The sequence below is a fragment of the Frieseomelitta varia genome, unplaced genomic scaffold (assembly GCF_011392965.1).
Source record: "Frieseomelitta varia isolate USP_RPSP 00005682 unplaced genomic scaffold, Fvar_1.2 scaffold_690, whole genome shotgun sequence".
Taxonomy (NCBI): domain Eukaryota; kingdom Metazoa; phylum Arthropoda; class Insecta; order Hymenoptera; family Apidae; genus Frieseomelitta; species Frieseomelitta varia.
In genome coordinates this window covers 1-26,522 of record NW_025110468.1, presented here as the reverse complement: position 1 = coordinate 26,522, position 26,522 = coordinate 1, and the positions used below count along the sequence as shown (strand labels likewise).

At 37.6% G+C, this 26,522-nt stretch overlaps 3 protein-coding genes across 8 annotated transcripts; all 3 read right to left on the bottom strand.

Moving 5' to 3' along the window:
* Window positions 1-4,042: 4,042 nt before the first annotated feature.
* On the bottom strand, window positions 4,043-23,896 carry LOC122535258. Of its 6 annotated transcripts, none has more exons than XM_043666646.1 (29): window positions 23,425-23,896; window positions 22,135-22,602; window positions 21,431-21,784; window positions 20,902-21,073; window positions 20,640-20,706; window positions 20,416-20,609; window positions 18,958-19,962; window positions 18,055-18,195; window positions 17,514-17,888; window positions 16,556-17,296; window positions 15,975-16,066; window positions 15,752-15,900; window positions 15,153-15,263; window positions 13,784-14,128; window positions 12,842-13,056; window positions 12,600-12,712; window positions 12,108-12,252; window positions 11,904-12,004; window positions 11,557-11,732; window positions 10,956-11,242; window positions 10,492-10,699; window positions 10,172-10,355; window positions 8,584-8,796; window positions 8,079-8,204; window positions 7,354-7,515; window positions 6,637-6,786; window positions 5,691-5,922; window positions 5,045-5,224; window positions 4,043-4,419 (listed from the first exon to the last, which is right to left on the bottom strand). In XM_043666646.1, exons 1-29 carry the CDS (start codon window positions 23,497-23,499, stop codon window positions 4,283-4,285), a joined length of 6,918 nt encoding a protein of 2,305 aa, XP_043522581.1. In that variant the 5' UTR covers window positions 23,500-23,896; the 3' UTR covers window positions 4,043-4,282. The 6 variants fall into 6 exon arrangements, with proteins under 6 accessions (XP_043522581.1, XP_043522584.1, XP_043522580.1 ...); XM_043666649.1 differs by having other exon boundaries at window positions 16,556-16,827; window positions 16,864-17,296; window positions 20,416-20,706; window positions 23,425-23,894; XM_043666645.1 differs by having other exon boundaries at window positions 20,416-20,706; window positions 23,425-23,894.
* A 171-nt stretch (window positions 23,897-24,067) lies between these two features.
* Window positions 24,068-25,979, bottom strand: LOC122535260. The gene is made up of 2 exons (XM_043666653.1): window positions 25,682-25,979; window positions 24,068-24,910 (listed from the first exon to the last, which is right to left on the bottom strand). Exons 1-2 carry the CDS (start codon window positions 25,787-25,789, stop codon window positions 24,713-24,715), a joined length of 306 nt encoding a protein of 101 aa, XP_043522588.1. The 5' UTR covers window positions 25,790-25,979; the 3' UTR covers window positions 24,068-24,712.
* A 141-nt stretch (window positions 25,980-26,120) lies between these two features.
* On the bottom strand, window positions 26,121-26,381 carry LOC122535261 (the record flags this gene model as incomplete). The annotated part of the gene is given in 1 exon segment (XM_043666655.1): window positions 26,121-26,381. A coding segment is annotated over 1 exon segment (168 nt), but the record flags the coding sequence as incomplete, so codon positions are not given.
* Window positions 26,382-26,522: the final 141 nt, after the last annotated feature.

The following is a 26,522-nucleotide window of genomic DNA, read 5'->3' as shown; positions in this document are numbered from 1 at the left end:
TATTAAAATTAATAAAATTAGTTGTTTCTTTGTAGTTATTTTGATGTTTTGTTGAAGAAAGATAGGTAGGAAGAAACTTTTGGCTCATCCTGTATAACGGGGTGATTTTTTTTTTTATTAATTAAAAGAAATTTGAAGATAATGGCAACAGTCATACGTTCTCGTTTTTGCTTTTGTATGTATTATATATACATAGTCATTTGTACCGTAATTTAAAGTTTATGGATACCAGAGGATCGATATTAGCTTCTAACAGACGTATACTGTTGACCACAAGTATTAGGACATATCTTCTTTTCTTTCTAACATTATATTCTGTAACTAAATTATAGGTATTTTCACTATTTTTTTTTAAACGTTTCATAATATTTAATTTCAGCAGTATTTCTTTTTCTTTTGATAGCATTTCAATGACGTAAATGAAAGGCAGTTCACTTGGATGAGGCACTAAAATGGAATACTTGAGGCAAGGATACATGTCTCAAAATATAAACATCGCTCAAGATATAGTTTAAATATGAAAATTCGAACGATCAACGTTTCATTGTAATCTTTAATTTCTTGTCTTTGATCCTTGTTTTATCAACCTGTGATTTATTGGAAAGTTACTAGAAAAATATTTGAAAGTAATGAAAAGCATAAACCGTAAACAGAAGTAAAGACACGTGTATTCTTCATCAAATATCTCAGAAATGTATAAAACTTTGTGCTTCGAACAATTTAAAATTCCGAAATGTTATTCAAGTGCGAGTAATCGAAATTTATCATCCAATCCAATGTCAACTATAAAATTATAATCGTATATTCGCGTTTCTTAACACGTTCCTGAAATATGATCCACAGTAAATGTCAACAATATCCTGACACTTGCGTTACCATTTCAACGACTTGTATTGTCTTAAAAAAAAAAAGAAATCACCCTGTAACAAGAAAATACCATGTACAGCCGTATCGAGGAAAAAAAAAAAAAGAAATGGGGATCCCGTGAAAGCAGCCAGACGATTCTTTCGTCGCAGCCTCAGTCTCGGCTGATCTTGCGTCGACCTCGCTCCGAGACTTCACGGCGATGCGAGACGATCGTCGTGGTATTTTCCAGCGGTCGCTTTTTTTTTTCTACGATTTTTCTAACGCGATAGCGGCGACGGGGACGAACTCTCGCGACGAGACGCGAGCCTTTCGACGACCGTGCAAATCGATCGCGAGCGTCGTCGGCGAGAGATCGTTTGCCAACGAAACGAAAAGCTTCGAGGGATGTTGTTCAAAGGGTGGATAGTTGGGAACACGCTGCCACGCGCGTCCCGTTTCAAGATCGATCCGCGCGAGAACACTGAACTAACGATTTAACCCTGATAGTTGCGATTCTTGTACATAAAGAGGAAAAAAGTCGTGTATATATATATATGATATAATTATATGACACGTAACATATGCGTATATCTATGCGTTATCTAGGCTGTAAGGTTGGATAGGTCGTAAACGAATTTAATTGGGGGGGAGGCGGCGGCACGCAAGGAAACGCGAGGGAATCTGTTTTCGGAAAATTTTTCTTCGAATCGCCGTGGTGCGTCGACGTGTGTGTGAGAGAGAGAGAGAGAGAGAGAGAATCGAGAGGCCTGTCGAGACCACGTTAATCGCCGATCGATCGATCCGTGATCGCCTAACGATACCTTCTAGCACACACCAACCTACTTTCATCGTTGTTTGATTGATTGATTGATTGATTGATTGATTCGGAGAGAGTACGAGAGCACACTTGCTTATTGTCTAGTCACTAGATCGTTAGTCGGAAATCCGTGGCGTTGTTCGCGCTGCGATTCGAAAACACGAGCACTTGTCTTGTAATTTTTTACAACAAGTCTCTTCTGAGAGAGTCTTTACTTTAATTCTCTCGTTGCGTTGTTCTTTCTTTCTTTGAGAAGAACTTTCGAAAGATAATGTATCTTTGATATATTGTACACCGATTGTAACTTAAGTTGAGAGTACAGTTCGAATTTGATCGAAAGCGTGTACTTTCGTTTCGAAACGTTTGTGTGATTTGGATCAGTATTTTGCATCAGTGGCAGAAACATTTTATCGAAGAATCTTTTATTATTTTAGTTTTTTTTTTAACGTATTTTTTTAAGTGTATCGCGTAGGATATATTGAGAAATGATCCGCTGCAAGCCTCTGATTAATTTTAAGCAAACTTACTGTTAAACTTACGTCGATTTCCTTTGTCCATGGATTAATTTCAAAAGTTCAATTCAAACTAATATTTTACGCGGAACAACTGAAACAAGCGCCATGTTTTCCGATCGAGCCAGGACACGCATCGCGTTATGCCTAAATTAAGAGTACTGGAGTTAGAATTAACGTTAAGTTTTGTGTTAAGCGTATTTTTTGGTCGACATTCCCTTAATTATAAGACGTTTATAACTTGCACGGTCGAAAGTTTTACGTAGGGCCAGCGTGTCTTTTTTCATTCGCCAATTATCGCTTGCGATTATCACTTTCTTTACTCTACGATATTTTCCCTCCTCGATTCCATCCAGAACAATCTCGTGACGATCGTTGTTCCTTTCCTCGCTCGAGGGATCGAACGTTTAAAAAAAAAAAACACGAATCCTCCTATAGAAAAAGAAGACAAATGAAAGGAGAAATCGGAACAGAATCGATCGTTGCAGATTTTCGTCGATCGAATTTAACATCGTACTGCGATCCGTTCTTTTTAGATTCGAATATGGAAAAACATCCAACGTAACTGGCTGAACAATCGGCAGCTTGATCCTCCCCCTTTTATTTTTTACCAATGCGTTGGCGAAAGTTTTTTAAAATAAGAAACACATGTCAATATACGTAGGGCGAATTTACAGAATTGAATCGAGAGACGTATAGGAAAAGTAATGAAACGATGCGTGAGTTCATCACCAGTTTAATTTAATTCGTTCCATTTAAATCCATTTAAATCTGTTTTCAAATCTGAATGAAATTGAAAATTTCAGTAACTTTTATTTTTTAATCGTGTTACGCATAGTTTATCGTACGATTCAGTAGAAAAATCATTATAATGAAAATTATAAAGGACACGTGTGTTTGGTAATGGTTAGAAAATTTATCCTCCTTTGCAATATTTTATCATCCAATTTTTTCTGACGATTATTTTTATCTGATTGTACAAAAACACACATATTGTATATACAGTGAAAAAAAGTGTTGAGGCTGAAGGGGAAAGGATATATCCATACAACCGAATAACTGCCAATGTTGCAACAAAGTCAATAAAACGAAAATTGTTTACGGACGGATACAGCTGCCGATCGATCAGCCTGGATAGATTATGTACAACGATTTCGTACCAATGTTATACGACTTTTTGCAAATCTCGTAATGTACGTAGATCACCGAAAATCTTCATCCCACGTCACGTTCTTTTCGTGTTCGTTTCATCGTTTGTACGTGCGACTTTTATTGTACAACACACACATACACACACACACACACACACACACACACACACACACACACACACACACACACACATACACACGGGGGAAACACAATGGAAAACACATTTCGGTTTTCAGTGCTATTTCAGTTATCATCCGATCGAATATGTTGGGACTATTGTACATAAATAGGCTCAAACATGTAACAGCGACGAGACAACAATTACAATTATTGTAGAAACGATGATGTCTTACGAAATAAACTACAGATTAATGGACGTTTCTCCAAACAGTGTTCTTTGAAGTCTTCATCGCACCAGAATCACATATTAGATACTAGATACGACGAGAGAATTAAATGCAACAGAAAATTTTGCGAAAGGTAAGTTAATTTTCACAGAGTGGGCCAAAAATCATTTCTTACTAAAATAAATCAGTAATTCTTTTATTACATATTTTTTTACAAATTTTTTTACAGATTAAAGTACACTAGTAATTTAAAATTAGTTTTTCCTTATATTTTGATATTTTATTAAAAACGAAAAAAAAAGTGGCAAGAAAATTCGGACCCACTCTACAGATCTTATAAGTAACGAAGAATTAACATGTTACACAAATTGTACAAACGATTCTTTATTATTATTAAACGCTCAAACAACTGATAATAGCGCGGTTTAATAATAATAATAACAATATATTTACTAATATAACAATAGTATAGTTACGCTATACGTATAATAACTTACATCTCTACAAAAGTACAGCATTAAAACAATAAGTATACAATGTTGTGAACAACGTGGTTGTTTCGTTTAGATGTTTTATTTAAATTTTAGAAAAAAGCTCCAAGGCATTTCCTATCTTCCGGCGAGAGAATCTTTAATTTTCCGATCGATCCACTGACGATAATGAGAAACTCGGACGTAAACACCAGGTTTGTTGGCTTTGCCGCAGTGTTGTCCCCAACTCGTAAGCCCGTACAACGTGAAAGCCCCTGCGTTGAACGAAGAAAGCAAGAAGAAGATAATAAATAACGCGTTCTTTTATTAATTTTACACGAGGCTCAACTTGCAGGCTACGTGAAATATTGATTCTACAAGATTCTATTGATCGGACAGAGATAGAGAGAGCATAAAAAATACTTCTATTACAGTAAGAGTTTAATTTCGCAAACAACTCGGCGGAACTTGAATTGAAACTTCGAAAACTCGATTTAGCTCCGAAAGCTTTACCTCGAGAGTCTTAACTTCAACGTAAAACGTACGACCGCTACAGATTCGTTATTCACAAAGTCTAGCACGATGGCTTGATAAAAATTCCAATTCGACGCAAAAGCGTCGTTGGAATTATTATTTTATAATAAAGGATTGATTCCCTGCAATTCGTTTCTTTGCGAAAATTTGATTTAATTTAACATTAATTCTCGTTGTTGTTTGCTGAATTTCGCGTTGTTTTCGCTGAATATATTGAAACTTCATCTCGCCTGTTGAAAATTGAACCACTTTAGAAATTACTTGTACGTATCAATGCACGCGGATGTATCAACTCTATTTTTCTTTTAAATGATCGCCTCGTTCGTCGAGAAATTCAATCAACTTGTCAAACTTTCGTTTCATTACCGTTGTGCAAGCACACCAATGGGCCGCCAGAATCTCCGTCACAGGTGTCAATACCCTCATCGAGATATCCGGCGCAGACCATTCCGTCGCTGATTGCGCCCTCGCCATAAACGTGTCCGGCACGGCACACAGACTGATCTAATAACGGTATCCAGCCGTATCTCAGATCTTTGGAATGAGCTGCACAACAAGCGAGCGACATATTACACATTCCCGAACGAGATCTCCGGAGTTTCTCTATTGTTAGTATTTATTCAGTTCGATTAAAGTGCCGTCGCTTTGTGCCAGTGGTTAAAAAAAAATATTTTGTACACACTATGAAAATTTCCTCTTGATTCAACCAAGTTCATAATAATAATTGTACTTTCGATAATTTAATTACAACCAATTTAATTACACAGTCGTGCCTGATTCGTTAAATTTTTCTAAGATCAACATGCTCTTTCGATATTTTATGTTTCTAGAGTTTCTTGAATTTTGCGAATTTTACCGTGCTTCTCGATATTATAAATTGATCGAGGAAATGTTGAAACACAATCGAACCTGTGTCACGATGTGTCGATGTTTTTACATCAGGCTGAAAGGAATTTCTGACCAGGAAATCATCCGGTTAACAGGTTGATAATGTCTTTGATGAGTCACTTACTTGATTTGCCAGTCTCGACACTGCCAAATCCACTAATGGTGCAATTAAGACCTGGCGGATACTCGGCTTGCTCCGACGGCAGGCAAATTGGCATAACATCCTTGCCAAGAGGGATTCCTCGTCTTTTCAGCAACACCAGAGCAATGTCGTTGTTCATTCGATGCCCCTTGCGAAACTCTTCGTGAATGTAATAATCTTCGATATCGGCGTCGATCTCCGTTCCCTCTTCCATCTTTAAATATTCACATTACAAGTGGATCAAACAAACACGTTGCTTCTACGTTCGACAGCTAAACAACGAAATAATTATAGTTCTGTTCAAACGAGCAGAAAGTACAATTATTCTAAAGTGATACGCAATCGATTAAGATAATTTTCTTTCAAGGTAGTATAAGATTCTTTTAGTTTACAAGAATCGATATCTCGGTGATTTTCATCTTATTTTAATACTTTAAACATTTGTATATTTCAGCTTTTCTTATTGGATTTACACTCTTTTTTTTTTTTTTTTTTAATGAAACGTAATTAACTTCAGTTTAAAACGCAAATTGATTGTGTTGACAGCTAATTGTTCCAGCTTGTTTTGAAGAAAAAGGAAATGCACGATCTTGTTAACAATTGTTTGTTCGGCGTCGATTTCAAAAACAGCTGTGCAAGTTTTCAAAATATTATCTGACAATAAAGAAATCTCAAAGCTACGGCAGTGTCTTAAATTTCACTTTGTTGGCGAAGATAGATCAAATTGTGCCTGGAATTGTCTTTCGATACCAACATCGTATTTTTATAAAATATCTGTCGAGAGAAGCAATATGAATATTTCACCGAGATTTTTACACATTCTCTCTCTACGACAATGTTTCGTAGTTCTAAATGATACGTAAAAAAAATTGCAAGATACGCAAGTGAGTTTAAATTTTAAACAGAGGACAGCAAAGATTCGAGTTACCTCTGTATTGTAGTCACCAGCACGAACGAAATAAGTTCCTTTGTTGTATCCTTCTAAACAATGCGCAGCGGTGAGCACGTGCAAAGGAGAGACAATCACCGCTCCACACCAATGATTCGATCTGCTGTGCCCTCGCACGCGAATGCTGGCCTGCGAATGTCAGAAAGGCCAGAAACGATAAAAATGATAATGATCGAGAGGAAAGAAATTGATTGCTACAGATTTGTGAAATACAATATTTATTCATTAATTAATTTAGACTTATTTAGAATTCATTCGAAGTAATATTCACGAATTTTCAAATCGCGTACGATACTAAAAAATAATTGTTAACTTTCGACACGTCTGCAGTTTTAATTAAGAAAAAGAATTTAATACGGATCAGAGTTGGAATTAAGAAAAGATTAGAATTGGAATGTATTTACTTGGAATTAATTTGGAATTAACTTGGACCTATTTAGAATTCATCGGAAGTGTATTCAAGTGTTCTTGAAACTTCAAATCACGTACGATACTATAAAATAATTGTTGATTAACGCGTCTCCAGTTTCAATTGAGAAAAGTATTTAATGTAAATTAGAATTAGAATTAAGAAAATGTTGGAAAAGATTTTAAAAAAGATTAGATTAGAGTTAAAATTAAATTCGAATGAAAAAAGGAAGATCTGAAAGAAGATTAGGTTAGATTGGAATTAAGAAAACAATATAATATAATTACCTGCCAGGGATAGGACCCTTTCGACGCGACGTTGCCACGCACCACCTTCTCGAATATGAGATCCTCATCCTCATTAAAATCTTTGAATCGTCTGCCGCAATTGGCCGGAAGTATATCATTGATATCCTTCTCTGGTAAACGCAACACTGTCTCCAAGTGCAACTGCAATTATTTAATCGATGATTGCGATCTGACGGATGTCGGACGGACAAAGGAGGACGGCCAGGGGTCAAGGATCGAAGTAAACAAGCCACGTAATCGTTGCGTAAGCTCATCATTTATTGAAACTAAGATCAAGCGTGATATCGATCGATTTACAAACCTCTGGCGAGTTTGCTATTACGACGTAACAACCGATCGAGTTTATTGGTATTGCGCTTGACTAGGAATTACAATAAAATCAAACGTGTCAAGTCGATGTGATAATTGATTATTATTACGTATATATATATACTACATATATAAGATGAGATTTTATTATTTTTAAATCGAACATTAAGGAATCTTTCAACTCTCGCCATGCAATGCCACTTTTCCTACAAATCGAATCTCTCGATTAGAAAAATTTTCAATGTTTGGCCAAGCAATAAAGTCTGTGTGATGTTCAATTTGTTCGCAGCACAACCGTCTACAGGTACTGAGGTACTTGATCAAGTGTCACGCGTCGACGGAAACTATGATCTAACCTAAAAGCCCCACCGTCGGGGGAGAGTGTTTCGATTTACCTTGGAATCGTTAACGTCTCCAGGTGTACAAATCACACCTGCGTCCTCGTCGTGATTGCAGTTATGCTGACCCCAGTGATTGTGGTCGCATCGATACAGCTGGGTCTCGTTCCCGTGGCAGAAAACCTTCGTCCAAAACACCGTTTGCGTTTGAGTGATACGAAACATCGTCAAGTCGAGAAATTTATCGATTTACCAAGAAACAATCCTTCACTTTAATATAAGAATATATATTATTGTCTTTTAAATCGTGGAATTAAGATAACATAAAAGAAAAATTTTTAAAAAAGTAAAAATTTGGAAATAGTGGATAGAAAGTATTATAGTAGATGTATCGAGACGAATGAAATCATTGTTGAAAAATGTTATTCTAATACAAAGATTTAATAAAAAGTAGGCGCTATCAGCGTGAAAATCGAGGTGAAAAATGAAGAATTATTTATTTATTTATTTATTTATTCGAGTATTAATTTTTTAATACTGCTCTCCGCTTCAGGAGACTTACTTCGTCCAGCCAGATTGGTCCTTCTCCCGGTCCAAAGTATCCATCTTTCTTTGGAGTTGCAGGTCCACCGTATCCCAACGATCTGCAAATCACCGTTGCAGCTGCAACTGAAAAATCGTCGTCGCAAACGGTGCCCCATATACCATGGTGACGGACTTCCACCCTTCCCTCTAGTGGTGAACTTCCATTCACCAAACGTATCTCGAACGGTGCCTAAAACGATCACGAGGAATACGTAGATAATCCTAGATAAACCTATTCCTGCATAATTAAAAGAATCTTCATTCGCTGTCTTGCTTGGGACCAAATAAATAAAAATTCTCGATTAATATCCCTAGCTTACCTAAGATACCTAAAAACCATCACAACCATACATCTTCATCCAAAAACATTATAAAACACATTTTTTAAAAAACAATTGCCTATCCAAGACTGACAGAAATCATCTTAATTTGAATCTGCCACTTAATATCTACGCTCACAAACAACCATTGTGTAATACTTTCTAGAAACACGCACGTGATTCATACTTTTCGCCAACGTCACCCTCAAAATTAATTTATCCCGTCGAATCGTTCGTATTGACAAACCCATTTTTCAATCACCCTCCGATTCCATGCGCAAAGTCACAGCGTGATGTTACCAGATCGTTGGAAGCGGGAAACCTTCCCCTTTCAAATGCTTTCCGTTTCAAGTCGATACGATCTCCCGTTCCTGAGATATCATCGTCTGAAGTGGAGCCTAATTTTCGGAGGTCCGTGCTCTCTTTCTCTCTCTCCCTTTCGCACGTGATCGAGCCTCTCGCTCGCACAAGCACACTGACCTGCCTCACACGCCGCCCACGTGCGCTGGTCAGCGCTAGACATCGTCTGAGTTTTTTTTTTTTTCGCCATGCGTACGCGCTTTCAGGAAAAGAAAGTAGGTTACGTTGTCTCCAAGGACTTTAATCCCCCATTCATAATATATGTTTTACACGCTGTATTTCAAAGTGTTGTATCTTTGGAACGGATTGAGATATCGACGTGGGACAAAATGTGCTTTCAAGAGCACATGTTTTCCTATCTACTGAGCGTAGCAAGTTGTTAACTTTTTGATTTTTGCAAAAGTTTCTTTTACGGTCAAAACACTTCTAGAAGTTACATCTTTGGAAACGCTTGAGATATCGACGTGAAACGAAATAGGTTTTCAAGAACATATTTTTCTCCGTTTGTTGAGTGTAATAAATTATTAACTTTTCGATGACTGACTTTTGCAAAGATTGTTTTATAGTCGAAATTTATTTGTTTTGCTAGAAGTTGTATCTTTGGAACGGATTGAGATATCATTACGAAGCAAAATGGGTTTTTCAAGAACAGATTTCCCTCTATCCAAGAGTCGTTAGGTTTTCGATTTATCCACAATTCTTTTACGGTCTGAATTAATTTTGCACTGAAGAGATTTTCCAATAGTGTTTCTCAATAGCGTTGATTAGAAAAATTTCTTTGGATCTTCAAAGTGATTTGTAAACCAATAATATAACCAAAATAGTATCAAGAGTGAAATTTGAAAAATGTTTGAAAGTCAAGATTTACATTTACGTGTTACTCACGTCACAATGTTCAGAATTCTCGTCGGAACCGTCCGGACAATCGACAACCTCGTCGCATATAAACGCAGTTGGAATACACGCTGGACTTTTGTCACACTTCCAGTGGCCATCCTGACAGGTATTAACCGCAGTCTTGCAAACAACGCCTACCGCCTCTTCCGGTTGACAATTGTGAACACCCCAGCTACAAAAAGAAAAGAAAAAGAAACACGTTGATCCGTCGAGTCAGATCGTTTCGTCTTCAAATTCACAACGCGTGATTAAAAAATGTTTCAATTTATAAAATTCCTCGAAGTTTTTTCCAAGGAGGTGAAAATCACCCATCAAAATCACATTCGCGTAAAGAAGTCTCGTTGCCTCGGCATTTTAACTGATCCACCATAAATCTAGTTGGTGGATCCATATTCCCGAAGAATCCTCCCGGTGTTACTTCCAGTGCGCCAAGAACAAAGCCAAGCTCTTTGCAAATTACATCAGCGTCGATCATTCCGAAACCGTCGTCGCACACTTGTCCCCATACGCCCAAAACTGTAAATATTTTTCGTGCCGTCAAAAAACGTTTCAATTTTTCAATTTATCTTACAGTCGAAATTATTTACTTGGAATTAGAATTAGAGTTAAATAACTAGTCGTATTTAGATAGAAGATAAAAAAGAAAAAAATAGCCAAAAGACTATGCTGCTACGTAAAAGAAAAAAAAGAAAATATCTAATCTCACGTTTAAAAACATCTCGCGAAAAAGAAAGAGAATGCAAAATTTAGCGCGAAAATTTAATTTAATTACTTTTAACTTCAACTCTGCCTTGGTAGTCGTTCTCCGTGCCAGCCAGCCGAATATCGTAATCTAAATTTTCCACGGTGCAGATAGTTTCGTCGCTACGATCGTTGCAGTCGTTCTTTCCGTTGCACACCTGGCTTTGATTTATGCACTTGCGATTCTCACAGACGTACATTCCTTTGCAGTCGACGCTTCTGTCTTTCATTTCGTAGTAGTCGTATTCTTTATTAGGCTTTAAAGAGCCCGTCATTCCCACGTTGCTGTCGCTTAAGAAACAAATATTCTCGTCTGCCCTGGAAGCAAAATAAATTTCAAAAATTACTAGAAATTGCGTGTTCACGTGTGCTTTAAAAAAAAAAAAAATTTAATAATTATATAATATAATAATTTAAAATTTTCTTAAAACAATTTAATATCAACTATATAATGTAGTAATTCCCTTTTTCTTAATAAGTAAAGAAAGTTTTCTTTAATAGTAAATTCATTTTTTTCTTTAGAAATAAATTCTTTAATAAGTAAAACTCTCTTTCCTTCAATAATAAGTAAAGAAAGTTCAAGCTCCTGATTCTGGACCTGAACGCACGATAGTAATCACATGTATACTCACTTATGTGAAAAGGATCGGCAGGTAAAATCAGCCTCTTTGCATCTGAGAGCGCACGTCTTCAACGATGTGTGTAACCACTTTTGAACGTCGTACCCTTCCAGTTTATGCTTGGAATACTTCTGATATAAATCCATGTATGAAACGCAATTACTCTCGTCTCTTCCATCCGTGCAATCCTTGAAATATATCAAACATATCAATTTCCGATCTCCGTCAGCTTGATTACTTAACAACGAAACTACCAAAGTAGTTGAAACAATTTTTTGATCTTTATGTCGGCAGTTCTAGTGTTAATCAATGCGAGAATCATTTACATAATTTCAAAGTTCCCTCTTAAATTCACGTACTTCTTCTCCATCGCAGACCCACGTCGATGGAATACATTCTCCCGGTGAACACTCGAAATGCTTGGGCATGCACTGACCCATCGAAACCGACCTCTGAGAACCTAGTAGAAAAATTATGAAGCGCAAAACGAGAAACGAAGAAACTGGTAAAAAAAAAGTTATTAAATAGTAATAATATTATTAATTGAAAAATATTATTTCCACCTAGATTTCCACAAGGTGGAATGTCGCAATGCTCCTTCTCACCACGTGGCCCCGTGAAACACCAAGGCTTGTTCTCTCTGTTCGAATTCGGATTTCTACAGTAATTGTGGGTCTTCAGTTTTTCTCGCACATCCCGATTAAGAACCTAAGGATAAACAATTCACTTTAATTTAGTTTAATTCAATTTAAAAAAAGTAATTTAAAGAAATAATTCTTTAATTTCTTTAATTCAAGGAAATGATTTGAATTTAATTTAATATTAAATAATTAATTTAATATTTAACGTTAAATTTAATAAATAATTCTTTAATTTCTTTAATTTAAGAAAATAATTTAAATTTAATTTAATATTTAATATTAAATTTAAATTTAATAAATAATTTTTCAATTTCTTTAATTTAAAGAAATTAAGTATTTGAAAAAAAATTAATCCTCGTTTCATTTTAAGTTTAAGCAGAGAAGAGTAAATCTGCGAGAGTATGACAAACTGACGTGAATTTCGAGCGAGTGAGCGACCTCCGGATCGCCCCACGATAAACATTCTTTCCCTGACACCGTGACGTTCGCTGTTCCAGCGTACTGATTTCCTTTTCCATAAATGCAACCTAGGAGAAATAGGAGAAATGAATGGAGATTCGATGTTAGTTAATGAATAAAAACAATCAGTTCAATGTGGAGTGACTTTTAAAAAAACTTCTCGTGTTGAAGTATCAATTAACGAGTAAAGTTCTTACCAATGTCGTCGTAGGGTCTCTTGCAAATGAAAGAGTGGCCCTTGCCAGAGGCAGCGCAGTCCTCCGCGTCCCAGAAGAAATAATCAGCTACGCATATCGAGTCTGGCCTGTCGTGACACGGGAATTTCCGCTTCATTACTATACAAACAGGTCGAAAACCCACGATCGGGGGATGTTTCTTGTCCCCCATCCAACCTGGCCACCATTTCGTGAACCTAGTTAACAATTGCTCGATGTAACTGACCGACAAACGTGATGTAATATTTGTGAAATATTTTTATGATACAATTCAATGCAACATTCGATTGACTTATATATTATTATGAATTATATGAATATTGAATTGTTAAATTATATTATTGTGAATTATCAAATATCATTTTATTATATAATTATGAATTATGTATAATACACGTTATAATATAATAAAATGCAAATATAATAATAATTTATAATTATATAATGTATACTAATTTATAATTATATTTGCATTGTATCATACAAATATAATAAAAATACATAATACAAATACAAATTATAAATAAATTATAATATACTATATTAACATTATAATATATTATAAATAAATTATAATATAAATTTATATTATAATTATAAATAATTGTAATATAATCCTTTTATAATATATTACAAATATATATATATTATATTACAATATAAATATTATATACAATTACAATACAAATATAAATTTATAATTGCAATATATACATTACAATATAAATATTATAATATATTATAAATATATATAATATTTATATTGTAATATAATCCTTTTATAATATATTATAAATATATTATATTTTATAATATATATATTGTAATTATAAATAATTGTAATATAATCTTAAAATTTATATTATAATTATAAATAATTGTAATATAATCCTTCGCCGTTCAATCTGATGGAAATAAGCGTACCTAAATTTCGCGCGAGAAGCATCCTCCCAAAGCCAGAGCGTGCGATTCATGGTAGTGAAGCCGACGCCAGAAGTCATAATCGACGCGATTTCCGGTCGAGTTTGCACCACCCACTCGGAAATGAAATCGTTCTCCGCTTGGCTGGTGATATCGAGGAGCCGTGATTGTCGCCGTGTGCAATAATCCAACGCTTCCTGGTGGTTCAAGCCGTTCTCAGACTCGGCTATGTGGTAACATTGACCCTCGTGTGCCGTCTCGTCCTTGCGACAGTGAGCCACTCGATTCTGCACGCACCTTACGCCGACTGCGTCTCTCTCCAAGCGACATTGCTGAACGTGCGTAAATCTGCGCGATACGTAAGAAGAAATATCGTTTTATCTTGGCAATAATTTCAAGAACGTTTAATCTTTAATTTAAAATTTAAATTTAATTTTACGGTTTAACCCAAGCGCTAGAATCCTCAGCTAAATACTGTTGCCTCGTGATTCTTCGTGATTGTCACGGAGGATTCTTGACGTAAGTCATAAAATCGAAACGGGTATTCTATGGGTACGTATAGCAAAGAACGTAACCTTATATCAATGACAATGAAAAATTGTCGATGATTTATACCAATACCGTAACTTTGTGAAAGAAGATCGTACAACGATTCACTTATGTCTGAAATCTCTACTTCTCTCTCGAAGATTAAAAATTCAAACGTGTGTAAAAATATTGTGAAACCGGATGTACCACCGTTTTGAAGATTAATGTCTTTCTTTCATAACGACACTTTAAAATTCGAGTTTCTTAATCATTTTATTGAACGTTGAATGTCAGGATTAAAAGACAAAAAATTCAAGAAATTTCCGTCATCTAACTCTGATGTTTAAAGTTCAATAAAACGTTGAAGAAAACAAAATCCTACAGCAAACCTCAATGTTCAAAATGATGGTAGGTTTAGTCACGGAAGAAATTTTTTAATATTTTCACACGTGTTTGAATATCTTTTCCACCGTCATTCTCAGAAAGAAAGAACTCGCTACTATCAAAGTAGAAGTTTCGTGCTTTAAAATGAAGCCAAACGGATCGTTACACGATATCTTCTCTTTTAACGAAATTATATCAGTTGAAATATTTATTATACAGTTATGCCACTCGTCTGGATTAGAAACAATAAATCTTCGTTGAACGTTGAACTGTAATTCACGTGGCAAAATTCCTGAATTTTTGATTATGTTTCCAAAAACGTTCTCTTGGAGTTTCCGAGAAATGACTCGTAACGATTGTTTCGACGATTTATGCAATGTTTTCCCGATACGCCGGAGGCTCGTTATCACGAGAGTGAAAAAGATAGCGAAGAGGGGCGATCATGGACGTGGCGTCTTACTTGCACGATTGAAATTTGCTTTCGTGGTCCTGACACGAGACGGAGTTTGCGGCGATCCAAGTTGGCACACCGTTGCGAGAGTCTCTCCCTTGCCAAGCCGCCTCGGCGCCGCTGTAAAAAACAATGAAGTTTCCATCATCTCGCATTCATGTATACCGTCCTATTGCAGAATTTCAAATCGTCGACATACATAATTTTTGTCAAATTATACCTGTAAAATATATCGTTATTATATGCAACGCTACATGTATTAGAGTTACCCATAAGTAATATCGTTTTCTTCAAATTTAATAAACATTGCCATCTAGCGACAATAACTTATTATAACATAACATAACCTTATACCATAATCTTACTATAATATAACATAATACGAAATATTGAAATTATATAATAAATTACAAAACAATGATTTATTATTAAGAAATTAATAATTAAATTTTTTCTTAAGAATATTTCAGAATTTCGTATTATTCTTGAGAATAACTGAAATATATGTACGAGAAAGGGAAATAACAGAATAAAATGTGGAAGAACTAAGATCGATACAGATAGATGGTCAATTTTGTTAATTCGAAGCTGTCATGTTCATAAAGTACCTGGGGTATCCAAGTTGTTTGCACACGACATGCGCTTCTTTCAAAGTCCAGCTGTATTTCGAGTCACAAACGATTCCCCAACCGGGATTCGTACCTTGAACTTCGACGTATCCAACGTAGGGGCCAGAACCACCCCTAAGTCGAATCACCTAAAAATTTTTTTCTTGTCAATAATGAATTCTCGATTTTCAGCCAAAATATTTGAAGAAAACGAGAGCCGTACCTGGCCGGAAATCGGTGTTGGCAAAGCAGTTTTTCTGGAATGATCCATCGGTTCCACCGATGGAATGTAGTACGATGGAAATGGCGGCTCTTCTGTAAAATAATATTTTCTCGTTAAACACTACGCTGTATATTGTTGTAATGCTATAACAAATTGAAGAGTCCTCGTAGAAAATACAATAAGTGTCGAACATCGAATTTACAGCCATTATTGTATTCTGATTTTACTTGGAAAAGAAGAGAAAAACATATATTAAGAAAACATATTTTTGCTTTTCTATGATAACCACTGTCTTCCTCCTGGAAAATTTGACATTCGACACTTTTTGTATGAGAATTCTCTCATTCAATAGCAAACTTGTCAACTATCGTGTACAATAAAACTCCGTTACAATCTCGAACTCTGTTTCAAGCCCAGCGTCAAATGATCATTCCAAGAGCGAATTCATGCCAAAAGCCAATCAAAATAGTGCAAAAAAGGAAAGAAAACGAAAATCTCAGTCACACGAAATCTGAATCAATAAATAAACTTACCACGTTGAACCTCCATAATCTTCGATCGTACATTAACACTAGACTTACCATCCTCAAACGGAGCAGCTTCGATATTAAAGAGATCCACGTCCGCCTTCTTCTTGTTGATTTTCATAATGACAGAAGACTCCGTGGTAGTCGTCTGAGTCCTGTTCACAAAAACCAATACCGGCTTCCAAGCTCTCTTGTCGACCAGCACGTCGACCTCGTCGAAATCAGGCTCGACAACGGCTGGGTAATCTGTATTCGAATTACTTTCATTCTCTATCCACACAACCGGCACGTTCGAATCGGTCGTCGTGATCGTTTCATTCTCAGGCCTCTCGTTACTCTGGTAAAGCTTCTGCGCGTTTGGCGCGATTTCCCGATTCGCGCTACTGACGAATTGCGCTACAGACGAATCGTTGGTTCGATCACTGGATTCCTCGAACGGCGGCTCGAGATTGCTCGACGGAACGTGCGGATACTGGCCGGTGACGTCTGGAACGAAATTTGGAGGAGTCAGCTGGCTCAGAGGTTGAAAATTACCCAGCGATCTCGTGAAATTTTGCTTGTTGCGTCTCGTCGGTTCGACGAATGGCGGTTGAAGTTCGACGGACGGAACTGACGGATACTGCCAGCCGATGGGGAACGTATTGTTCGCAGGCCGATAGAATGGCGGTTGAAGATTTGTAGACGGACTGTAATTGTCAGTTTTTGAGAAATTTACCAACGGTGAGAAGAAGTTGAGAGATGCGTACGGCGGCTGAAGGTTCGACGATGGCACGGACACACGGTTGTAGTGGCTACCTGTTAAATCGAGAGCGTTCTAAAGAAAATAATTCAACGTTCCAACGATACGAAGTAATTACTATCTAGGAAACTATCGTTCGAACTTGTTGGAAATTTTTTTCGTAATCGATTCAGAGCCTTCGGTAGCCTCGTAACTTCTTCTTCGTGGCTTTAACTCGTAGTTAATTCAGATTTTCACCGTTGAGAAGTTTAACAAAGTAAAAGTAAATATTACCAGATTCGTTTAAATCTTCAGAACTCGCAGAATTCCAGTTACTCGTCCAGTGAGTTTTTGGATATCGATGACTGTCCCCGTGACGCGTGTTTTCAGGCTCAGAACGATCAACGACGGAAATGGGCGGTGGCTGAAGAACCGCGGACGGTATGTAATCGAAATTGGTGGTTTGAGAGTCAACATAGACATTTCTGTCGTTTCTGTCAAACTCGTTCAAGCCGCGAACGTCGTTCGACCTGTAAGTCTTCGTTTTCGAATGGCCTTGATCTATTTCGATTTCTTTCGTGATAAAATGGCCTCTTGTGTCGTTTAAATTCACGTATATGCCATTTGGGTAGAAAAGTTTCGTTGAATTGTTCGAAGTAGTCTTTGCTCCTACGAACAACGTTAATGAAAATTCCTAGTCAGACCGCTCGGTTTATGAATAAAATGTTTTATTGTAAAAATCAATCTGTATCAAGACACGTTTGACTCATTGTCGAATAAAAATTAAATCTGTCGTTGTAAAGTTGTTGTAAAGGATTACAATAGATCAAAATACCTGATCCATGTTGTCCTTTACCATGGAGAAAAATATTCGGCCATGCGTTTAACTTGGAATCTGCTTGTTTGTTAGCCGTGCTCTGATAAATATTCGTTTCAGATCCCCATTCACGAAATTTGTCATCCACGTCAGAGGTACCTGAAAGAGATTCGTCCTTAGAATTGTTTATCAGATCGCGTTACTTACCCAGAGAAGTAAAAACTACCCACCAAGCAAGGCAACGCGTTAACACACACATACGTCGTTCGTTTCCCACTTTTCCGCATTTTTATTCAATCGAGCGATGTTTTATAAAAAAAAGAAAAAATTACAAAGAAGATTTAAAATTTTAAGTAAGTAATTATGATATTTGTAATTTTACTTACGGCTTATCGTAGAAAAATTCCTTAAAGATATGTACATGTATTTGTGTATTTATAATCTACGTATAACGCAATCATCCGAGGGTTTTTTCCTAAATACTTTTGTCACGAAATTGAACAATTCAACGATTTAAAAAGAAGAAATTTGAGAAAAGTAAATAGATCAATTTAAAGAAAAGTAAAATTTTCATATTTATGCTGTTAGACATGCAAAGAGCCTTCATGCACCAGGCGTGTTTGTTAATTTTCACCTAAATCATGCAAAAAGCGAAACATTCGTGCAAATGAATCAACGCAAAACAATCGATGGAAAATTGATAAAATGACTCGAGATTGCGAGAAATTATCTCGTCACTTCCACATACATTTCCAAATTCAATTTAAAGAATCCACTTAAACATCACAAAGATATAATCACGAAAATTATGATACCATTGAGAATGTTGGTGGCTTAAATCGAAGAAATTAAATATTCAAACGCATTGACGAGCCATTATATCAATCGACCAACTGTACCAAGTTTAAAAAAAAGAATCACCTTGATCCCACTGTCGATTCCGATCTTGATTCTGATTTGGCGCCTGTTCTGGACCTTGTTGACCCCAGCTGCTAGGAGCAAAGCTGTTCCCCGTTGGCACTGGCTGCCAGCTCGTCCTGTTTTGCACGTGAAACCTCGAATCGCCACCCCCGGACGACTGATAGTTACGATCCACGTAAACGTCAGACCCTGGTCCTGCAGAGAACGCGGGAGCAGTTCTTCCATACTCTTGCCTGTTAGGCGTGAGCTCTCGACCCTGATTCGCGTTACCATCTTCAAATGCAGACTCTCTGTTAGAAGAATAATCGAATCTTCGAGTGGGAGGCTTATCTCCGGGCTGATCAAAGACGGGCTGTTGAGTCTGTTGACCAGAGTCCACGGCATCCCACGGATAGCTGGGAACAGTCTCTGGCCTACCATGATCACCGTAATGATAATGACGATGCTCGTGTTGGTATCCGTGACTGGAATGCCAGCCTCCAGTCTCAGTTCCTTGGCTTCCAGGTGTTTGAGGAGCCACAGGCTGCTGCGTCTCGGTATTTTGGTCGGAATCGTGAACCGGTCCGTGAGGATAGTGATAGTGACGATGATGATGATGATGGTATCTATTCTGATGCCATTGAGAGTGTTCGCGGTCTGATCCTGACGCGTGATCCCATCGATCGCGATCGGTTTGTTCGTTAGAAGGTCCGTAATGCGGGTTGGTGTTAGTAGATTGCCAGCTTTGAGAATACAGTGGCGTGGCAGTGGTCCAAGCACTTGGTTTCCAGCTTGGTATCCACGTTGGTCTCAAGGAATCCCAGTCTGTTCTTGGACGACCTGTCGTTACGGGGTGATTAGGATAGTCGCGCGTGTAACCTGGCCTGTAACGACCCTGTGACGTGTGGTTGTGTTGGTGAGTGTGCTGCCAAGTTCTCGAGTCTGTGGAACCGTGGTACGAAGGCCACGGTTTGTTGGTGGCTGTTGTAGGTGAACCGAGCGAGTGTTGCGTTCGCGATGGTTTATCTGCGTTTGAATAAATTGTCAACTTGTTGTGGATATCTCGTAAAAGAGTGGATTACTACAGCGAAATCTCCGTATCCGATCTGATGTAACAGCGTATGATTGGAATTTGAGATAGTTAAGTTCTTGGAAATTGATGATCTCTCGTGACACTGTTAGATGACCAATGCTGTCCACTTGTGAAAAAAGGTGTAGCAGATATTGTAAATATACTCTTGTGATGTATATGCATAATTTTATTGGACAAAATAACAAGTAGTTATCATAGATAAGATCGGATGAAACAACTTTCTCAAGTGCGTCACTCTACTTGTGCGAACAAACTACGTGTGGATACGAGGATCTTACTGTATCAATATTGGTATAATCGATATATCGGCACAATGTTGGTGTAATATCGATATACTATCGGTATAATATTAAAATAGCTGAAGTATGCCTTGTAATGATATATACCTTCGTTGCAACTAGGTACATTGTACGGCCAATCGCAGACAGAGATTGCCGGATTGAAAGCTGTACCGGGTCCACAATCCATGACGAATGTCCCGCCGCTTTCACATTGGAGGAATTTCTTGCACGTGTCTGGATGGGGCAACAGTCCTGTATAATCAACAGGGCAAGCGATTTTCCTCGGCTGTTCAGGCTTTGAATATTGTAACTTTCCATGTTGTAAGTTTCCATAGTCTTCGTAGTAGTCGGGAGGAACCAATGGCGTCGTAACTTCTTCCTTGGACTTTACAGCGTCTATTTGACAAAGTGTCATTGACATTCTTGAATTGGCCAATTAATAATCGTCGATCAATATCGAAATTTTTAAATTTTTCGACCTTACAAATTCAGAGCAGACAGATTGATCAGTTGTTCCTTTTTTTCTTTTTTTTTTTTTTTGAAAAAGCGATGCTTTGTATATCGTCTGTCAGTTTAATATATTATTGTTACCTTCGCAGCCTCTTACGTTGTTTGGCCAGTCGCAAACGCTTATGGAGGGATTGAACACAGTGCCAGGAGCACAATCCATGATATACGTCCCCCCGTTTGCACATTGTAAGAATTTCGTACAGTTCGAGGGATGTGCTATCAAGCCTGTTATATGCGGTGGACATCGTGGCTCCTGTAATTAAAATTCAACGTTCCTGAACAATTACGTGACGTACATCTGAAAGTAGGTATTTCACTCAGTCTTTAATGTTATCTTGAGCAATTTCAATCCCAATTTTTTGACTTCATATATAATAGAATAAAGCAGCTTGAAATAGGACTGATATTTCAAAAACAACATAACACTTGAACTAAAAGCACCACGTTGAAGATATTTATAGTTGAACAAGAACCATTCAAAAACTTTTTGTAACTCAATTCACTCTAACGTGCGTTCAACAATTTCTAACGCCATGTACGCACGAAAGGACTGATAAACGCTTAGTTTACGAACATGTTAGGCAAACAAAATCGTTTCGCGATTGCTGACCTGTGTCCTTCCATGTTCCATGTAACCTTGATGACTGCCAGACAACAATGGCTCGCGGTCCTCCGAAGAATCCAAATGCTTGTCCGATGGGAAATCAGCTACCTCCTTGCCGTAGCACTTAACCTTGTGTGGGAAATCGCATTCCAAGGTGTCCGGATTGAAGAGAGTGCCAGGTGCACACGGCTGAACGAAAGCTCTACCCTTCCAGCAGTTTACGAAAAATTGACAGTCTGGAGGGTACACGAATTGCCCGGTCGAGTCGAATTCCGGACACTGGACACCCCGTTTGTCGTCGTATCGAGCCACCGTCAACTTCTGTTTCGTCGATTGATAAATTTTCTCCTTGCGCGATTTCTGGAAAAATTATGTAGGTTTTACTACTAATTATTTCGACACATCTTCAAAGAATATGAACAACAAGTGGAAAATGATCGTTCTATCTTTTTGAAAGGGAAGAAAAGGTTTTCTAAAATTTACGATCTAAACCAGTGGCTTCCAATTTTGTTATTGGCCATGCCCCGCCCCTGTGACACGTAATTCTTATTATTAAAAAATTTGACACGTAGGAAGCCTGAAAGGGGCCATTAACTTCTATGAAAGTGAAAAATTCAAATTTTTATTTAAAGAAATGCAAAAAGTTCTTTCTCATTCTCTGAGCCCCACAGATCTAAACAGAAAGAAGGTAATATATATAAATATATTACCTTGCTGTCAGGTGGCAATCCCTCGTAAAAATCGTCCTGATCGTCATCCTTCGTCACTGTCTGGGAATTAGTTCCTTTGGAAGCATCCTGTTTCTTCTCTTTGTCTTTCTGCTTTTGGAAACCATCAGGGGGCAAATCTTTGTCTTCCTGTTGTTGTTCCAACGGTACTCCACTGTACTCCAAAGAAGAGCCAGCGTGTTGATCGAAATCCGTCGTGTTTTGTGAATCACCAGAGAGAATCTCCGTTCTCTGCTCGATGTCACTACCCTGGTTTCTCTTCCAAGCGCTCCATTTCGACTTCGACTCAGCATCAATTACGATCGGTTTCCTGGGGCTGTCCGAGTCTAGCTGCCATTTTGGAGAACGCGACAGATCCTCGCTAGAGTCTACTCTGCCAGGCGTGTACCAAGGGAGCACTGGCTCTCTCTGTTTCGGTGGTTTCGTTGTTACCTCTCTGGGATCGTAGATCTATTTTGTAAATTAAAGATCAATGTGCAGTATGTGTATGCCATGTGAGAATTTTGTTTGGCATTAAGACTTTATTAATTTCAAATTAATTTCCAACACTGTGACGACTATTCTCACAAGCAAACAAATAAACATTGTTTATTTTACACGATTATTGTTCATAGTTTTTCATCGGAAACAGATGAACACAGAAACGAACACAATGAACGTTATACTTTTTTCATTTCGACTGTTACTGAGGCTACATTCTTTAGCTTTATCGCTCCCCTTATCAACGCTTATCTGATTAATACATATTAATAAGCTACTTCTTTTCTGTGAGATCGTCAGTGCGAGCGAAACACAGAAACTACGTAGAAGTGTAAAGAAAAAAAAAAAACCGCTGTCATCGTTCAAATCGTTTTAGATAAAGATCCATTTCTCCGTCAGAATTCTTTAAAAAATTTGTATACCGATTATCTAGATGCTGTTCAAATATTTTCTCAACATTGATGTCCTTAAATCTTCCATAATAAATTGTTGATTCAATGCATAATTCACATTGCGACATAATAAAACGTAGTTTATATGTTATATGAACACACTTTTCGTGCTTTATAATATAAAAATAAAAAGCAAGAGATATATCGTTGTGCAACAATGAAAGAATATCGTTCGCAGTTACGAGCGACACCGTAAAACGATGACAGCGAGCCAGAAAAATATCGATTCGTCGAAACAGACGTCGCGTCAACTCTTCAAGTAAGATTCGTTTCGAGAAAATCATCTCGGCCCGGTGGCAAGGCACAAGAGGAAAAAAAAAGAATGGAAAAGAGCACGTACCGCGTGGACGAGAGCGATGACGAAACAGAGAAAAGCTAGAGTGACGAGGAAACGATCGGTATACCGCGACATCATCCTCGACGCTTCGACGATACTGCCTTGCGTCGCAGCAGGCTGACCTGGTTTTCCCAGCAAGATCGTCGTACGTTCACGATCACGTCGCGTACTTACCCAGAAGCTGCAGATAACCGACGTTCTCGGAGGGGAAAAAAAGCCGCGCTCTACGAAGAAAGGAAAGGGTTATCAGTCACGGAGGTCGTGGGTCAACGAGGAGATCATCGCTCGCGAGGAAGAAAGAATCGCGAATCGACGCAAACGAACGAGCAAGATGACGAACGATCGAAACAGTCCGAGCAGGACGGGCTAACAGAACCCGGGTGGGAAAGAGAGGAATCGCATCGTGCGGGGGAAAGGAAGACAGACGAACTGTGCTTTTATCAACACGCTAATAAAGCGAGTGTACATAGAACTGTTTGCCAATTGACTCCAGAGAGAATAAATTGCCTCTTGTTGACAACGATCAGACACGGGGGCTGATAAAGAAGCCGACCGCGCTGTTGCTAATGCTACACCAGCGGAAACACAAAAGGAGAGAGAGAGAGAGAGAGAGAGAGAGAGAGAGCAAGAGAGAGACGGACGAATGATAGTTTACCTTCTCTGGCAGTTTTATTCTCATTGCGTTACATTTTTACAAAACGAATACATGGACAGATGGACAGACGACACTCTCTCGAGTCAGAACGAGCTCGAGGAAGTTTCTGTGGTGGAAGTAGGGTCCCTGATGATGAAATAGCGAGGTTGTTGGTCGTATTGCAGACAGTGACGCGCTCGGGAATTCTTCGAATCGATTCGAACGTGACTCGATACTTGGAACTGGCTTTGAAAAATGCTCTTGACCCTTAAGTTTCGACGAGAGTCTTGAATGTCTTGGCGGATCTTACTGGATTTAGTCGGCTTCAAAATGTTTACTGAAAACTTCGCGATTTCGAAACGTCTATGCCTTCGAATCTCTGAGTTACGTACTCGTAACTCAGAGAATCTTCGGTCCTTCGAATCTTCGAAGCCTATCAAGATTTCGAAGATTTAAGGCCTAGGGACTGCAGACTGGAAAGACTCAAAATGCAAAATTTTTCAGAACGTCCGAAGGTTCCAAGTATCAAATAATTCGAGATCATCGAATCCCGTCGAAACTGAAGAAATCATTTCTCAAAGACTTTTGAGTGGCCGTTCTCTCAGTCGAAGCGTTCGTAAGCGTTTCGTTCGACTGATTTTACGATTACTTTCTATTTCACCACGAGGGACTATACTTCTTTGGAGAACGAAGACCACAATCGACGAATCCACGTGCTCGATGTGAACAGGTACCGGTCGCAGGATCGAACACGTAGGTGGATGTGCAGCTACCGAGGTTGCACACGCCTTTCTGGCACACCAGATATTTCGTGCAATCACCTGGATACGGAAGCACGTCGAATTCTTCCCCTTCCTGAAAACGAATAAATACAACACACAGAAATTATGGTTGGAAGATAAAAACCTTTCATTCGACGTCCAATTACTATTGTAGATCCAACCATTTGTTATTCGTTCGCAACAAATTTTATAAAACATGCAGATAAAGTTATTATGAAATAAGAAACAAGATATACCAGGAAATAACTTTAAGCCTATGCTATCGGCGTAACATAGACCTTACGTAATAAAAAATCTGTGAAGTAAAAGGAAATTGATGGACATTGCTCAGTTATCGATGCAATGCATATGATAAGACAATTTTGAATGATAACTTTATTTATTTATTTTTTTCTTTTAATTCGTTGAAAGTATTGAACAAAGCGGCGATGTTGAAATGTAATTAGAAAATTGAATACAGCAGAAACTTTTTTATCCGTATCATTATTTTGAAAATATCTCGATATTTGACTGTTGGACAATCATCACTTTTACTAACAGACATTTTGTTGCAACAGTACAACGATCGGATATTAAGATTACTCGTAAAATAAAAGTTCGGATAAGAACGGTTTTTACTGCAGCGTATTATTTGTACATTGATTGTATAATCGATTCTAATAATTATTAAATATGACGGAAATAAGATAGCAGTAGCAATTACGAAATGTAAATGAACGTCATGAATTTGTGAACAGATTCGAATACACTATTACATAAACAAAAAAGATTTGCACGCGTGTAAATTAAAAGAAGTCAAGATTATGTCATCGTCAATTATTAATAACAAGTAAATTCTTTTTACCACTTTCATTTTCTTAGCAGTGCACACAGTGAGACAGCAACATAATACACACAATAAGATCAACGATCGAGATGTCATCCTCTTGCACGCAAAAGAATAGCTGTACATGTCATGTACAATATGATACACTAATGATTACTGAATTATTAAATTATTACGGTCAAATTGTTAACGTGAAAGCCGTGTTTTAATTAATTATCAGATGTTTTTTTCTGTTTTTTAATGTACTATGAACTATTTGACTGATTATCTACACGATACACGAACGAAAGTCGCCTGTAGACTGTTGCAGTGCACTTCTTGCGAGCAGCATACATAACGCATCAAACTTCGTTCAGGCACTCATAGCTAAATTAGCAATTGTCAACGATATTCGGAGGAACAACAATGATATGGTTCATAATACAACATTCGTCAAGGTCTTAATGATAATACACAATTAATAGTATAAATTTGAAAAGAATTTTATTTAATTACTCCAGTTCGTTAAATCTTTTCACTTCTTCACAATCTTTTAGAAATGCTTTCATATCTATCCAACCTGGCGATTCATACAATCTTGACGATTTTGAAGGGGATAATCGCAGGTACCAATATTTGGGTTAAATTCCGTCCCTGTGCCACATTGCAAAACGAAACAACCACTACCGTCACAGTGCTGGTATCTCGTGCAATCGCCTGGATAAGGATAAACTTCTCCCTAGAAATAATTAAATTGTACGTAATTTAACAAATTTTTTCTATTCACTCGTGGACATTTTTTTTTTTTTTTTTTTTTTTTAACGAGGAAAACTTTCTTCGATAATTAATACATTTCCAACAAGGTGACGGAGGGAATGGC

Excerpts from the sequence above, each read along its gene's own strand:
- LOC122535258 (XM_043666645.1), bottom strand. The coding sequence starts at position 23,499 with ATGATGTCGCGGTATACCGATCGTTTCCTCGTCACTCTAGCTTTTCTC. Across the intron at positions 19,963-20,415 it reads TGTACCTAGTTGCAACGAAG|ATAAACCATCGCGAACGCAA; the intron begins GTATATATCATT and ends ATTCAAACGCAG. Across the intron at positions 17,297-17,513 it reads TGAAGATTTAAACGAATCTG|GTAGCCACTACAACCGTGTG; the intron begins GTAATATTTACT and ends TCGATTTAACAG.
- LOC122535260 (XM_043666653.1), bottom strand. The coding sequence starts at position 25,789 with ATGTACAGCTATTCTTTTGCGTGCAAGAGGATGACATCTCGATCGTTG. Across the intron at positions 24,911-25,681 it reads CTGCTAAGAAAATGAAAGTG|GAAGGGGAAGAATTCGACGT; the intron begins GTAAAAAGAATT and ends ATTCGTTTTCAG.